At 42.6% G+C, this 17,757-nt stretch overlaps 1 protein-coding gene across 1 annotated transcript in view; it reads right to left on the reverse strand.

The window, feature by feature from the left end:
* Positions 1-11,249: 11,249 nt before the first annotated feature.
* The window catches only part of AHCTF1 (AT-hook containing transcription factor 1), a 74,562-nt gene continuing 68,054 nt past the window's right edge, over positions 11,250-17,757 (reverse strand). Inside the window, exons 34-36 of the mRNA XM_081114444.1 lie at positions 16,019-16,152; positions 13,880-13,947; positions 11,250-12,953 (exon numbers count right to left, since the gene is read on the reverse strand). Of these exons, the coding sequence (XP_080970570.1) occupies positions 12,764-12,953; positions 13,880-13,947; positions 16,019-16,152 (392 nt within the window). The 3' untranslated portion in view covers positions 11,250-12,763. The remainder of the gene's footprint in view (positions 12,954-13,879; positions 13,948-16,018; positions 16,153-17,757) is intronic.

Below are 17,757 nucleotides of genomic sequence, written 5' to 3' on the forward strand. Positions count from 1 at the left end.
GCCTCTGCGCACAGCTTGGTTTGGGCGGGGTCTCAGGGAATCAACAGGGAGGAGCAAACAGCTTTGGCTGGTCCTCAGTCCTACCCTAAGAGGCCCTGCGTCTCAGTGTCCTAGTAATCGCTGCAAGCAACCCCGAGAGAAAGCCGCTCTCGAGTTCTGCCCGCTGCCAGACAGTCCAGTTTCTCCCTGTATGAGTCTGGGTCCCCAGAGACTCGCCTGGAACTGGAGTTCAGAGCAGTCAGGAGCTTGTGTCTCCTTCTTGATTGAAAAAGACAACCGTGTCCTCTGTTGCCAGCCCTTTCCACGTGAGCCTCTGTACCTCTGCACTTTACTTCCACACCTCCTCTGAGTCTCAGTGTGCTTTTCTCTTTCCTTCTAGTTGTAGAATTTCCACTCAGCCAGCCTTCCTGTGGTTCTGGATGATGTCCATTTTGTCTTTTAGTTGTATTTTTGAAGTGGTTGTGCGAGGCAGCAATTTCCGGTGTTTACCTATGCCACCATCTTGGTATCTCCGAAAAGTCTATTCTTTAAAAAAAAAAAAAAAAAAAAAAGTTGGGCAACGGACCTAAATAGACACTTTTTGAAAGAAGACATACATAAGGCTGAGAGACATATGAAAACATGTTCAAAGTCACTAATCATCCAAGAGATGCAAATCAAAACGACAATGAGGTACCATCTCACACCTGTCAGACTGGCTATCATCAACAAATCTACAAATGACAAATGCTGGCGAGGATGGGGAGAAAAGGGAACCCTCGTTCACTGCTGGTGGGAATGCAGACTGGTGCAGCCACTGTGGAGAACCGTATGGAGTTTCCTCAAAAAGTTAAAAATGGAACTCCCATTTGACCCAGTGATCCCACTTCTAGGAATATACTCCAAGAAACCAGAAACACCAATCAGAAAGGATATATGCACCCCTATGTTCATAGCAGCACAATTCACCAGAGCTAAGATCTGGAAACAGCCTAAGTGCTCATCAGCAGATGAGTGGATTAAAAAACTGTTGTACATCTGCACAATGGAATACTATGCTGCTATAAAAAAGAAGGAATTCCTACCATTTGCAACAGCATGGATGGTCCTGGAGAGCATTATGCTAAGTGAAATAAACCAGTCAGAGAAAGATACATATCACATGTTCTCACTCATTTATGGATAATAATGAACAACATAAACTGATGAACAAAAACAGATGTAGAGACAGAGAAGCATCAATCAGATGCTCAAAACTCAGAGGGAGGGTAGAGGAGGGTGGGGGTAAGGGGGAGAGATCAACCAAAGGACTTGTATGCATGTATATAAGCATAAGCGATGGCTGTGGACAACAGGGGCTGAGGGTGAGGGCAGGACTGGGGGGATGAGAGGACATTGTGGGGATAAGGACATATTTGTAATATCTTAATCAATAAAGGGAAAATAATAAAAAAAAGAAACTCAGAGAACTTGCAGAGGGTGTGTGCTTTAGGATGGACATAGAAGGCCAACATGGATTTCAACAAGAGAATTAGAGGAATGAATTTCCTGTGGGAGGAATAATATGATTAATAGCACAGAGGTAGGAAAGCCATATGTTCAGAATATGATGTGCAAGGAGCTATTGCTTTATTTTTCCATTGTCTTTACAATAAATTTGGAGAAATTGTCCCAAAAAAATATTGTTGAATTCTGTTTGCTAAAATATTGTTAATTTTGTGTTTATGGAGGAGAAACCAAGATGGCGGCATAGGTTAATGCCGGAGATTGCTGCCTCGAACAACCACTTCAAAAAACAACTAAAAGACGGAACGGACATCATCCAGAACCACAGGAAGGCTGGCTGAGTGGAAATTCTACAACTAGGAGGAAAGAGAATATCATACCCAGACTCAGAGGAGGCACAGTGCTGAAGTGAAATACTCAGGTGCGGAGTGCACGTGGAGCGGGCTGGTGGCTGAGGGCGTGGTTGGCGTTTTCAATTGGGAGGGAGTTTCAGACTCTGAGCTCCAGATCCGGGCGAGTCTCTAGGGACCCAGACTCAAACGGGAGAAGCGGGACTGTCTGGCTTCAGTCGGAACTCGAAGGCAGCTTTTTCTCTGAGGTTTGCAGCGGTTGCAGGGACTCTGTGAGGCAGAACCCCTAGGGACGGAACTGAGAGTAGCCATAACTGCTCGCTCCGGCCGGCCCTGTAGATCCCTAGGGACCCGCCCCACCCAAGCCCTGCACAGAGCCATTTGCCGGATAGCCTCAGGCAAAGGCTAGATTAGCACCGCCCTAGAGATCCAGCTCAGAAGCTCTCCCACTGCAGACACAGCGGACTCTCATAGCCAGTTTGCCTGGAGGTCAAATCCCCCAGTATTAACTACAACAATCAAGGCTTAACTACAACAAGACTGAGCACAAAGACCACTAGGGGGTGCACCAAGAAAGCATAAAAAATGCGGAGACCAAGAAACAGGACAAAACTGTCAATGGAGGATATTGAGTTCAGAACCACACTTTTAAGGTCTCTTAAGAACTGTCTAGAAGCCGTGGATAAATGTAGTGAGATCCTCAAGAAATCTAATGAGGCCCTCGATGTTATGATAAAGAACCAACTAGAAATTAAGCATACACTGACTGAAATAAAGAATACTATACAGACTCCCAACAGCAGACCAGAGGAGCGCAAAGATCAAGGCAAAGATTTGAAATGCGAAGAAGCAAAAAACACCCAACCAGAAAAGCAAAATGAAAAAAGAATCCGAAAATACGAAGATAGTGTAAGGAGCCTGTGGGACAGCTTCAAGCGTTCCAACATCAGAATTATAGGGGTGCCAGAAGATGAGAGAGAGCAAGATATTGATAACCTATTTGAAGAAATAATGACAGAAAACTTCCCCCACCTGGTGAAAGAAATAGACTTACAGGTCCAGGAAGCGCAGAGAACCCCAAACAAAAGAAATCCAAAGAGGTCCACACCAAGACACATCATAATTAAAATGCCAAGAGCAAAAGACAAAGAGAGAATCTTAAAAGCAGCAAGAGAAAGAAACTCAGTTACCTACAAGAGAATACCCATACGACTGTCAGCTGATTTCTCAACAGAAACTTTGCAGGCCAGAAGGGAGTGGCAAGAAATATTCAAAGTGATGAACACCAAGAACCTACAACCTAGATTACTTTATCCAGCAAAGCTATCATTCAGAACTGAAGGTCAGATAAAGAGCTTCACAGATAAGGAAAAGCTAAAGGAGTTCATCACCACCAAACCAGGATTATATGAAATGCTGAAAGGTATCCTTTAAGAAGAGGAAGAAGAAGAAAAAGGTAAAGATACAAATTATGAACAACAAACATGCATCTATCAACAAGTGAATCTAAGAATCCAGTGAATAAATAATCTGGTGATCATAATAGAATCAGGGACATAGAAAGGGAATGGACTGACTATTCTTGGCGGGGAAGGGGGTGTGGGAGATGCAGGAAGAGACTGGACAAATATCGTGCACCTATGGATGAGGACAGTGGGTGGGGAGTGAGGACGGAGGGTGGGGCAGGAACTGGGAGGAGGGGAGTTATGGGGGGGAAAAAAAGAGGAACAAATGTAATAATCTGAACAATAAAGATTTAATTTAAAAAAATTTGTGTTTATGTTCATGAAGAATATAGATGTATAGTGTTTCTGTAATATCTTTGGCTGGTTTTCTTATAATACTGGCCTCAGAAAGTGAATGTTCCTTCTATCATATGCAAAGGTTGTTTGTTTTGTTTTAAAAGCATCTGGTTCGCTGGAACCGGTTTGGCTCAGTGGATAGAGCATCGGCCTGCAGACTGAAAAGTCCCGGGTTCGATTCCGGTCAAGGGCATGTACCTTGGTTGCGGGCACATCCTCAGTAGGGGGTGTGCAGGAGGCGGCTGATCGATGTTTCTCTCATCGATGTTTCTAACTATCCCTCTCCCTTCCTCTCTGTAAAAAATCAATAAAATATATATATAAAAAATATGTCTTTAAAAAAAAATAAAAGCATCTGGTTCTAGTGTTTATTTCTTTGTGAGAAGTTTTTAACTATAAATTCAATTTCTTTAATAGATATAGAACTACTTGGTTCTATATCCCTTTCTGTGTGAACTGAAGTAGCTTGTGTTTATTTCATCTGTATTGTTGAATTTATTGGCATATTGTTCATAATATTTTCTTTTTAATTTGTTTAATAGCTGCAATGTCTCTTTCATTTCTCATCTTGGTACTTTAAATCTTTTTTCTTGATCATTTTGGCTAGAGATTTGTCAATTTTACTTTTTTCAAACCACTTTTGAGTTTATTGATTTATTTTACTGTTTTACATTACTGCTCTAATCTTTCATATTGCTATCTCTGCTCATTTTGTGTTTAATTTGCTCTTTTTCTAAATTCTTAGGTGGAAACCTAGAATGTTGATTTGAGCTTTTTCTCTAATATAATCATTTCATGCTATAATATGTCTGTACGCCTTCCTTCCTTCCTTCCCTCCTTTCTTTTTTTCTTTCTGAACTGTAAATGTCAGATTTATTTAGGTCTTTGGGGGGAACCTCTGTCCCCACACCTATAACTGTCCCCAGAGTAACCATTTCTTGTGCCCATGGCCCGTCATTGCACCTGTCATAATGGCCCCGCCTCCTCTGTAGTCATCACCCTGCGGGACCCACTACCAAACTCTCTCCTGCCACTGCCTGCCCTGGAGTCATAGGCTCTGCTGCCCGTCATTCCAGTGATCCCGCCCCCGAGTCCACAGCCCCCGGGGGCCCATCGCGGTGTCTATTTCATTCCATTGTGGTCAGAGAACATACTTTGTATGGCTCTCGCCGCACAGTTATGGAGCCTCGTCTATGATCGGGATACAGGCCTCATAAAGTGCCCGGCTCGCTGGAGAAGGATGTGTAGTTCTGTGGTTGGGTGGGGGCCGCAGAAGTGTTTAGAATGTCAGTGTCGGGTGCTGCCGCTGCTCTGGTCGTCTGTAATAGTACTGATTATTGTTATCTGTTCTCTCCAATACTCGGGAGCGATGAAAGCGTCAACAATAGTAGATGGTCTACCTCTCCGTCCGTTTCTGTCGGTTTCTGCTTCATGTGGTTTGAAGTCCTGCTAATGGGCACATCCTTTTAGGATGGTCTAAGTCTTCTTCATGAATTGATCACTTTGCTATGAAATATCCCTGCTTCTGAAGTCTGCTTTGGGTGATGTAAATATGGCCTCTGTCATTTTCTAAGTGTTTCCATGATGGGCATCTATTTATAGTTGAATGGGGTTTCTGTACAGATATGGTTAGATTCTGCTTTTCCTGTCAAGTCTGATAACCTCTGCTTTTAATGGACATTTTATTTACACTTGTTATAACAATTGACATGGCTGGCATTAAATCTACCATCTTGCTATTTATACTTATTCCATCTGTCTCTCCCCCCTCTGCCATGTTTTGGGTTATTTCATAATTCAATTTCCCCACAATTGACTTACTAGTTATGCTACTGTGTGATATTTTTTATGATTGCACTGGGGTGGTGGTGCTTGGTGCATTCCAGGGCCCATGAGCTCTTTTCAGGGTTTGTGAAGTCAGAACTATTTGACAGAGGGTGTTTTCAGGGATGAATCTTTGGGCTGAGTTTTGAAAGACAAGTAGGCAGGAGAGAACGGAGGGAAAATTGAGGGGACGTGAAGTGGGCGTCACTGATGGATGGGACAGTCACACATAACATGTCATGGACTGAACAAGGCAGGACAGAAAATCTTGAAGAAACGATTGTTGAAACTTCGCTAAGTCTGATGGGAATTACAAAACCACTGTCCAAGAAGCATGATGAGCTCCGTCCAAACTGACAGGACCACCCTCCTTCATCCTGCACTGACTGTGACCACAGAACCTGTAATGTTGAATGACGCGTTTGCCCGTCTCCCCATATGGAAGTGTGAGCAACTTTAAGGTGGAATCGTGTGCAGCACAATAAATGTTAGATAGCCGAAACCGGTTTGGCTCAGTGGATAGAGCCTCGGCCTGGGGACTGAAAGGTCCCAGGTTCGATTCCGGTCAAGGGCATGTACCTGGGTTGCGGGCACATCCCCAGTAGGAGATGTGCAGGAGGCAGCTGATCGATGTTTCTCTCTCATCGATGTTTCTAACTATCTCTCTCCCTTCCTCTCTGTAAAAAATCAATAAAATATATTAAAAAAAATAAATGTTAGATAAAACCAAGCTTCTCACAAGTTTTGCTTATTTTGTCAGAGAGGCAAAGTATAACGGACTTGACTGACACCAATACAATGGGAAATCAACGGATCTGAGTGCCTATAAACCCTTTAGGCACTAGCTGCACTTCTGGACCTTGTGCTTAGCATGAAAAAAGAATACATTTTAAACCACACTCTCAAATGGAAGTGTGTATTGCAGCAGGCTTGCATCAAAAATTAGTGTATTGTTATACTGTTCACCCTTCATTTAAAAAGCACACCCTCCCATTAAAATTGTGTTTTAAAGCAATTTACCTGCCTGCAAGTTTACTATCGGGTCAGCTGAGGTCAGCACACCATCTTGACCGATGCGGAAGCCATTGTGAGACCAGCATGCCAGGTCAAAGGTCAGCGTCTCCTGTGTTTGGGACTCTGAGAGTTGTGCAGAGTGGTAGCGGCCCAGGAACACGTGGAAGTCACGCATGTGTCCCAGCGTTCTCTCTCTCTAGTCAAACCACACATTCCGAGTCAGTCACCATAGCTCTGGTCTTCCACGCTGTTTTGCAGGTCTTGATGCCTTGTGAGAAATTAAGCTGGGAACTTACCATCCATTCATTTTTTACCATCCATTCATTTTTTACATATATATATTTATTGATTTCAGAGAGGAAGGGAGAAGGAGAGAGAGATAGAAACACCAATGATGAGAGAGAATCATTGATCGGCTGCCTCCTGCACACCCCCCACTGGGGAACGAGCCTGCAACCCAGGCATGTGCCCTTGGCCGGAATCGAACCTGGGACCCCTCAGTCCGCAGGCTGACGCTCTATCCACTCAGCCAAGCCGGCTAGGGCACCATCCATTCATTTTACTCTGTGTTATTCTGGTGGCTGTTAGGACAGGCCGCTGCTCTTCACATCCCTCAGAATGTGAGGCTTCCTCTGGTCAGTTTCTGAGAACAGCCTGCCCGACACCCAGCTATCACCCAGCTATGCGAACGGAAAGCCCACCTCCAGCGTTACAGCGTCAGGAGCTCCCACTGTCCCCTCCCCAGTGGAAATAGTGAAATTAGTGCAAAAGCAACCATTTAAGCCTCCGGAAACCATCCTAAGGCCAACAGCCAGGGAGGAAGCATGTGCTCAGTGAGTCTATCAGGACTCCTCAGGAAGCAACTCCCCCCGCCCCCCGCCCGCCGTCCCTGCCCCAGGGCAGGTGGGGGCTCCCTTCCCCGGACCCTAATGGAGGGCTCTTCCTGGGAGGGGCGGGACAGCAGCGTTTCTCATCCTGCCCTCATCTACACGCTGCTGAGGCCAAGTCCTGGGAGAGAGTGGGGGTGAGAAGAGGGGGTTCCTTGTCTGCCCAGCTCCCTCTGCTCCGGCTGCAGCAGGGAAGGTTGTGAGGGGAAGTAACCGGGTGAAGTTATAGGCCCTGCAGTTTGCCCGGGTCAGGGAGGAGGGAACAAGAGAGCTGGGAGGAACCTAACTGGAGTCGGAGAAAAATGTCAGATGTGGATCTCCAACCCGATTCCCCCAGAGGAGCCAGAACTGGGCTACTGTGTGCTGTGCGCTCCAGGGCGTTGCTGGAAGAGCTGTTGGTCGCCCGCCGGCAGCTGAGCCGCTGGGTGTGACCAGGAGTGGACAGGGGCCCGCAGGACATGGCCACAGAACTAGAGAACCACGAGGAAGGAGGAAGGGAAGGGCGACAAGGGGATACTATGAACCGAGTAACATCAACTTAGATGAAATGCCAAGCTCTTAGAAAAACACAAATTACTGAAACTGATTTAAAAATAGACAGTATGAACATATAAAGTGAAGAAGTTGGATAGTAATTAAAAACTCAAAGAAAAGCCTAGTTGGCTTGACTGAATTCTACCAAAAAATTAAAGTAATTCTTCATAAACTTTACTAAAAAAGTAGAAGTGGGAACACTAACCAACTTATTTTTATGAAGCCAGTATTACAGACAGTCCTGGGGTTACGTGACTCAATGTACATCGTTTTGTGGTTATGTCGCCATCTCCCATTTATTTATAAAAAAACTTGGTCATTTTGACGTATGTACATATGCGCTTTATGTTTTTTATTACTCATTAACCACAAGTAAAGGTCAGGAATTGTTATCTTTTAAATTTTTTTACTGCTTCACTTCATTCCTGCTGTGTCTGTACCCCATGTGAGTGACATAGGTGCTTATGTAGGTGGGTTCCGACTTGCGGTGAAAATCGAGTTGCGTTGCTGTAGGAAAGGATCTCTGACGTAACCAGAGGACTTTCGCTATTACCCTGGTATCAAATCCAGAGACGTTACAAGAAAATACAGGCCAATCTCTCATATGAATATGGATGCACGAATACTCAGCAAATTAACAAACTAAATCCAGCAACATATAAAAAGAATTAACACTATGACCAAGTGGGATTTATCCTAGAGACCCTAGTTGGGCTTAACATGCAAAAGTGACTATATTGTTTTTTTATTTTCTATATTTTATGATGTTTTGACATCCTGGGGCATAGACACTGCCCCTCAAGGGCTAATGAATTCCTAGAGATAGAAAACCACTTGCCTTTCATGCAAACCAACAAATCCAACGTCCATGTCCCAGACACCTAACGTCCACCAACACAGGCCAGTATCCCTCTCCCCTACATCACACCCCAGGCAGGCACCTGACAACTCGAGGCCACCCCCACAGCCTAGAGCCCCCGAAATTACGCAAACTATCCAATCCTCTAATTGCTCAAAACTGCCTGTGCCCGCCCATTCCTTCCTACAGAAACTAAACGAAGATGGTGGGCCGTGTACTCCTTGAGCCTCACACCTTCCCTGACCTTGATGCTGTCGCATGTGGCTCCGTGTGGCAAGTTCCGGTCTCTTTACACCTTACTGCACCCAACCAATCCTGGGTGTCCTCACAATGACCATGTGACACATGGTATCAAGACTGGAAACCAGAAGCCACCGCTCCTCTCAAGTACTTTTCATGATAGTCAACAAATTAGGACTATAATGAAACAATCTGATAAACGCCACCTATGGACACACTCATAACTAGTATCATACTTAATGGTCAAGACTGAATATGACCCCAAAGGTCAGGAAGAGGGCAGAGATTTCTACTCTTGACACTTCTATTCAATATTGTATTGGAGGCTCTAGCCAGGGCACTGGCATGCAGAGAAAGGAAGTAAAATACCTCTATTTGCAGATGACATCATCTTGAATAAGGAAAGTCCTAGAGGACCCACTAAATACATCAGAATAAATGAGTAGAGTGGGGTTGCAAGATACAAGATTGATATACAAAAACCAACTGTAATTACACTCAAAATGAACAATCTGAAACTAAAACCCAGAAAACTGTTCTAATAGTATCAAAAAGAACAAAAGACTTCAGCATACAGACAGACCAATCAATGGTTGCTTAGGGCTGGGGGAATAGGATGATAGCTAGAGGGCACCCCTTTCGTTGAGGTGAAGAAATGTTCTACAGTGTACTGTTGAAATCTATGTCCATGAACATACTAGTAAACACTGTACACTTCAGGTGAGAGATTTGCATGAAATGCGAGTTATATCTCAAACCCTTGAAGAGATTACGATGAAAAAACCACCTGTAACAGCTGATATTAAGAGTACTTGTCAGGCACTGTGCTCACTGATTTATACACTATTTCATCTCATTTTTATAACAATCTGTGACGTATCCATTTTGCACTTAAGGAAACAGGCTCAGAGATCTTAAAATCTTGCTCAAGGCTACAAGGTGGGTAAGGGAGAAAGTCAGGTTTTGAATTCATGTTCCTCTGACTTCAAAAGCTGAGAACATATTGCCTCTTATAACAAAGTCTCAAAAAGTTGGTTCTCTGATCCCACAATGGAGATTGCCTACTTCCTAACTTCATACACAGTCTGAGTCCTGGTCGCCTCGGAAAGCTGTCCAGGTGTGATCGCTAACCACCTACCCTCAAATCACCTCCAGTTCCTCCTCGTCGCACCTTGCTACCATTCTAGCTTACGCTCACCCACTTGGGCGGTGGACTTGAATGAGGTGCAATCTTTTTGAAGAGGGGTCTTAAAGACTAAATATGTAACTGTCTGTCTGCTTCTACATCCTTTGGTTTAAAACTTGTGGCTACTCTAGTAATATTAAAAGCCAGTGAGAAGTAAACCCCGAAATAGCTACTTTCATTGCGTTGATTGGTTAGGATATAAAACCATTTTACTTCCTTTTTTGGGGGGGAGGGACATTTAATTCATTGACCACAAGTCAGTTCTTGGACATTTTTAGTTACCTAATTACACACCTGCCTGGCTGCTGGATTGTTTTCTGCGACATGGATGAATGCCAAGGGCAGAACTGGTACAAGCTGGAAATGTGCAGATGTCTTGTACTAGTCTTGCTGGACCAGGGGAAAGGAGCAGGTTGCACAAGTGGGAAAGACCTCTGTAAGGTCAGTACATTCTATCCCGTTCAGGATCCGTTACTGCCAAACAAGCCTGTGGGGAGGAGGGGGGTCTCAGCAAACCCCCCTCCAAATCTTATTTTCCCCTGTGCTCATCTCCAACGCTCTGGCTCTAGGAAATCGAGCTCTGTCGAGGCACAGCTCCACCCGACCTTTCTCTGGGTGCGGAGACTGCCGATCTACCTTAGCACCACGTGCACCTGCTGCACATAAACCAGACGTAAAGCTGCCAGCTACTGGGAACAAAGGGTTTCCCTCCAAAGCCCGTCTCTTACAGCGTTCACCCACAGGGACTGTCAAGTTTGCTAAATGGGTTGACTGTTCAGAATTACTGTAAATAGCTAATGCATTGGTAATCCAAGACAAACTATTGCTACAAGGTCTTAGAATGAGTCTAACCCATATTTTATCCTAAAATGTAGCAACAGTTTTTACAAAAAGTTATAAAAACACATTTATACATAAATGCCTCTATAAAACAGTTCATTCAGATTTGGCAATTCGTTTGCTTACGGTCTACTGTTGAGGGAAAAAAGTACGTTTATTACCGATAGACACCACATGTCTATATTTACCAAACTGCATGGCTTTAAAAATTATTAACTTGACAGTACATTTCTCTTGTCAATTTTTTTATTGTGCTACTTGTGCAAAGGATGAAATTAAGTGTTTACTGAATTATTTAGATCTTTAAATTACTCATTTAACAAGTTCATTTAAATAAGTTTACTATTCCATAAATGACAAGCAGCTTAAATACAAGGTTGATAACTAAAATTTTAAAAATAAAATATGTCATAGTCCAATTTCCGACAAGGCAAGGCAACACTGATCACTGAGTGACTGAAAGGCGCACGCGCACGGCTACTTCCGCTGCCAGTACTTGGTGTAGGCATCTGCATCATCCTCCCGTTATTCGTACGGCCATTTGGTAGAAAAATAACATAGAAAGCACACTCCTTATGCTTAACACTGAAAGTTTAGCCAACAAAAGCAATTTGCTTCTAGACAATCAATTATTAATGGTCCATTCATTACACACTATCCATTGCCTCTTATAAATTATTTTACAACACTCACTTATGGATGAATTTTACAGCCTACACCAGGTATCACCACGTAACTGCACAGTCATACAAAGAGAACAGTGTTGTTTTTCTTTCCTTTTCCCACATCTACTCACACACTTTCCCATCCTCAATGGTCTGTGCCTGAGGTCCTGTCCTGTGAGAATCTGCCAGTTTAAAAACCTGAATATTAAGGGATTTCTGTGATTCAGTAGCAAGCTCCTTCAAAGCAATAATAAAATTTCTCAGACTTCACGTTCTATCAATATCAGCTGCACACAAGGTACAATGAATATCCATGGGAGAGATTTTTTTACATCCCCTGCTTCTCAAACCCTTTTAAGAAGTTGCTAGTGAGCAGTGAACCGGTCAATCTAACCTGGATAATTAGTCTCTGAATAATTTAGAGACTTTAAAAATAATAGCCTTTAAGCCTGCTGAACAAGAAATACCAGCATTACATTTAACCAATGCATTACTTAGAAAGTTACTCATCTGAGGTAGAATACATAAAATTTGTTAAACTACAAAAAAGTGGCAAAATTACATGCCCATAATTCAACTTGAACATAGCAACCACACCCCCCCAAATACTTTATTAGAAATCTTAATCACAGAAGCAAAAGTGCATAAATTATAAAACAGCAACTTAAAAAACTCAGCAGTTCAGTTGTCCTCACTTTATGACTGGTTTAATACTTTTAACTGTAGAGAAAGACATGGGCCCCATGCCTGCTAGCGTATAAAATCACCACTAAAACAAATTCCTCTCAAAAATCTAACCGACACAAACTCCTATGAAGTGTGTACTTTATTTAACATTCTAATATAAGCCATATTTACATATTATATAAATGTCTGAAGTCTTCATATAAAATAGGGATAAAATGCCTCCACTAAAAGAATCATACTCCATGTGGAGTGATTTTACTTATGGAAGACCTTCTGTTTACAAAAATTTACAATTTATATAAATTACTGTCTTCCAAATTAGGTGATTTTTAATAATCCACATAATTCTGGTGACTTTACAAACAGGTGTACAATAAAACTTGAAAACAGTTACAGCATTTTTCTGCGGACAATTTGTTTTGGGAAGGAAGACGGTCTCTTCCTGTTCCTCCCCGGAGCTTTCCCCGTCTCCTCGATGGCTCTCCGCGGCTTGCTCCTCACTCTCTCAGCTGGGGTTGCCAAGGGAGAAATGAGCTTAATCTCTACGGGAGGAGGTGACCAACTGTCTTTCTCTGTGGTTCTGAAAAGAAGATACCATTCCAGTAAGAAGAAATACACCATAGTATAAACCACAACTGGCTTCTCGATACAGGAGAAGAAACCTTAGGGATGACCTTTTCCTGGTGCTTTCATTTCATAAGAGAAGCGAAGTGAAGCTTTAACTCACATAAGCTAATTAGAGGCAGTTAAAGTGTCACATGACAGAAATTTCTCTTTTTAATCTGAGTATGCAAAAGCATCACTACTGCATGTTCTTTAATGTTGCATCTGTCCGAATAAATACTGCTGGGTTATAGAGACGGACCCAGTCCCAGCAGTCAGTCCATGGAATAAAAGCCCCGCAGGCCCATGAAGAAAGCAATTCTCAAACAGCAGCAATGAGCAATTATGTAGATATTCTCATAACAGTATGAAGTAGTTTTCCACATACATACAAAGCCAATTTATGTGTAAACAGTGTTGTTATTATAGTCAAAAGACTCATTAAATTCATTTTTAAAGTAAGATAAAATGGGTTACTTTACTTTTCTAGAATTCAATGATGTCAAAGCACAGCATAAATAAAATACCATGTAACAAATATATCTGAAATGGAGTAATTTCCCCATGGGTAAAGTTATATAGCTATTAGTGAAATAATCACAGGATCTTTATTTACTTTTTACTAATAGCCATCTATTTTTACTAAAGAAAATGTAAAACATCTCACTCCCATGCAAAATCAAAGACTCACTGGTATTAAACTGCTTCTTTAAGGAGGATGAGTGGCTTTCACATGATAAAGAAAACCACCGTGAAGTCAAACAGCTGCAAGGAGCCAGTGCTTGTAAACGACCCTAAGAATGACCCTTGTCTAATGAGCGTGACTTCCTAGTTTAAACTGACTCTCCTCACATCCCATATTAAGTAACAGAACATAAAACCACAGCATAGGAAAGGCCGTACCTGCTTGCTTGTTTTGTTTTTCCAGTCCTCATTCTTTTCACTCTTTGCTGTCCCACAGCATCAACTTCCTAAGAGTTGAAATTTTAAAAAGTTAAATCTTTAGTAGTTAAACATTCGAAATCTAAATTTAAATAAAGTTATTTACTACATCAAGGAATTTAGTCAAACAGTCCTAATGAATTCAAACTCAGCAAGTCTCATACGAACTCACTAGAGGCCCGGTGCATGAAATTCATGCACTGGGCAGGGGGAGGAGGGGGGAGGCCCTCAGCCCGGCCTGCATCCTCTTGAAGTCTGGGAGCCCTCAGGGAGGCTCCCGCCACCACCACTGCGCTTGCCAGCCATGGGCCCAGCTTCTGGCTGAGCGGCACTTCCCCTGTGGGAGCGCACTGACCACCAGGGGGCAGCTCCTGTGTTGGGCGTCTGCCCCCTGGTGGTCAGTGCATGTCATAGTGGTTGATTTGCATATTAGCCTTTTATTATATAGGATTTTTTTTGAAAACTATCATCTAAGAATGCTTTTTATCCCTCATCCTCACACACAATTATCCGTCTACCCAGTTTCATGTTTTGAATGTTTCCATTGTTCACTGCCCTTTTGTTCCCAATGTCGGTCCAAAGCCAGGCTCTCATCATCTCATAAGAACTGGACCGCCAGAGACCATTTTTTCCTCACCACAATTCATTTTTCATAGAAACAACTTAAAATATGCACAGGGCTAGCCTGGCCAGCATGGCTCGGTGGTTGAGTGTGGACCTATGAACCAAAAGGTCATGGCTTGATTCCCAGTCAGGGCACATGCCCAGGTTGAGGGCTCAATCCCCAGTGTGGGGTGTGCTGGAGGTAGCCCATTCGTGCTTCTCTCTCATCATTGATGTTTCTATCTCTCTCCCTTCCTCTCTGAAATCAATAAAAATATATATTTTTAAATGCAAATAACAACCCCCCCCCCCCCATAGCTATTTGTTAATGTGCAAACGGATTCCCCCCAATGCACTGTCATGCTTCATGCCTTTGCCACCTGCTGTTATCTCTGCCAAGAATGCTTGTCCCCTTTACCTTCTTTCACTGGGGTATTTGGGTAGAAGTGACTCTGATCATGCTAGAAAATAATTGTGCTTTTGCCTCTTCAATTAAACTGAACTCCTGAGAGACAAGGAATTTGCCTGAATTATTTTTGTCTAAGTCTGTCCTTGCACGGTAGCTGGATAACGGCAGATAATCAATAAAAATGCTTTTGAATTTTATTGGCAAATGTAAGGGTCTCATACTCAAATCCCTGAAATATGCGTGTTTTAGGGTTGTGTGTAATTAGGTGAGGAATCACCTCTGAAACACTGTCTGCAAGTGTGGTCTGTGTATGACATGCCAGGGGTTCAGGGACTTACACTTTTTAAATAAACACATCCAGGTAATTCTGATGAGACACTAAAATTTAAAACCTTTCCCCTAATTGGTAATTCATACTGCAGCTGCCAGTGATACACCACAATCTTTCTTAAATGTAGGGTCTGAAAGTGTACAAAAGGCAATTTTGGGATGTTAATAAAAATGTATGCTCTTTTTAATTTAATTTAATTTAATTTTTAAATATATTTTATTGATTTTTCACAAAGAGGAAGGGAGAGGGATAAAGAGTTAGAAACATTGATCAGCTGCCTCCTGCACACCCTATACTGGGGATGTGCCCGCAACCAAGGTACATGCCTGTGACTGGAATCGAACCTGGGACCCTTGAGTACACAGGCCGACGCTCTATCTGGTTAGGGCGAATGTATGCTTTTTTTTTTTTTTTTTCAAAAAAGTTTATTTAGCTCTAACCGGTTTGGGTCAGTGGATAGAGCCTCAGCCTGCAGCCTGAAGGGTCCCAGGTTCGATTCTGGTCAGGGGCATGTACCTTGGTTGCAGGCATATCCCCAGTAGGGAGTGTGCAGGAGGCAGCTGATTGATGTTTCTCTCTCATCAATGTTTCTAACTCTCTATCCCTCCCCCTTCCTCTATGTAAAAAAATCAATAAAATATGTTAAAAAAAATTTAAAAAGTTTATTTAAAAGCCATTGCTAAAAAAAAAAAAAAAAAAAAAAGGAAAAAAAGGGCAGGCTTAAACAAGCATACGGATAAAAGCATACACTCCTTACCAGTTCCTGCGCAAGCTGGGGTGTCTGAGACACATCCTTCCGCCTGGTCCTCAGAGCCGGAGGCGAGAGGACAAATGGGGAAGATAAGTCTGAGATTAATTCTTTCAGCTGTTCAGGAGCTTCTACTTTTACAGCTAAAGAAAGGCAGAACAACAGCACTGTAACTACTTCACTTTATATAAGCATATACTTTTTTGGTAAAAACTTAAAGTAAGTATGGGCATTAGACAGATATAAACATGACCAAACAGAAAACACTAGTACCATAACTTAGTGCCCAGAGAGAAATGACAGAGAAATTTCAGAAAAGAAGGGAGTGGGAGAGAGAGGTAGGAACATCAATGATGAGAGAGAATCACTGATGGACTGCCTCCTGCATGTCCCCCACTGGGGACAGAGCCCGAACCTGGGCATGTGCCCTGACCAGGAATTGAACCTCTTGGTCCATAGGTAGGATACTCAACCACTAAGCTATGCAAGCCAGGCACTCCTGGACCATGAAAACAATGGGCTCTCACCAGCCAGGAGTCTGCTCCGAGACACCACTACTCACTACCTGGGTGATGGGGCGCTCAGACTTACTGAACTTGAATTTCCTCAAATACTTAAGTGGGTTTTAGTGAGAATCAAATTGATAAAATGTATCCCGTACTATAGCCTCAGGCATATAAACAGATCCTTCTTAAATATCAGATGAGTAACGAAAATTGGAGAAAATGTATTAAAATGTCAAGTTTCGCATTGTTTTAGCTATAAGACACATCTAAATAAAATTCTTTGACAGGTTTCACTGGAGTACAGCCTCCAGCTTTCAACTGTAACCTAAATTAATTTCTAATCTAATATTTCTGTATTCACTCTTCTCTGAACCTCCTATCCCTCCCTAAAGGAGCTTTAAAAATACAATTAAACAGGCACAGGGGAGAGAGATGTTCTTAAGAGTCTACTCTAGCAACTATCCTCTCAGGTCCAAGCAGAGTGGAGACTGCACCCAAGGGTGTAACTGCTAAGTCCTGAGTACTCACACGCGCCCTGTAGGGCAGCATTCCCACCTTCCCTGCAACGGCGAGGAAACAAGGTTCAGAAAGGCCCAATACCTTTCTGCCTCACTAGGACGTGGCAGAAACGAGAGACCCCAGCCCAGATTCCTCATCTGTCACTGAATCATTTCATCCTAACGGCACCTGTTGATAATACTGGACTGACTACCAGGAGACCTGAAAACTCAAACACCTAACAGGAGATGGTTAAGCAGCCTGTGGCACACGAGGGAGATGAAATGCCACACATGGACTCTATCACTGTGTATGAACCAAACCAAAAAAAATACAAAAACCACGTTCACTCAGGGTTTAGAGAAGAGTATCTGAAAATACTCATGAAATAAGTGGGAAAGGAAGCAAAACATACACATATGCCATAGTTTATTGGTTTTCTTAAAAAAAGAAAAAAATATATATATATATACACACACACACACACACATCAGTAACTGAAAGGATATATAAGAAAATGTGAGCAGTGGGTAGTGGTACTCTGGGTGGCTAGAGTATCTACGTTTAAATTCTAATTTTCTATGGCAGGCATGTATTATTTTTATTACAGAAAATGATAGAAGATGACTATGTAAAGATAACAAAAGATCAGAGGTATTAATATATTTGCCATACTATACCAAAATAACTTGCAATTTTTGTTTGTCACGAGGAAAGTATGAAAGAATTATGTTAATATTCTTC

The sequence above is a fragment of the Myotis nattereri genome (genome assembly GCF_964212035.1).
Source record: "Myotis nattereri genome assembly, chromosome: 20".
Lineage (NCBI taxonomy): Eukaryota > Metazoa > Chordata > Mammalia > Chiroptera > Vespertilionidae > Myotis > Myotis nattereri.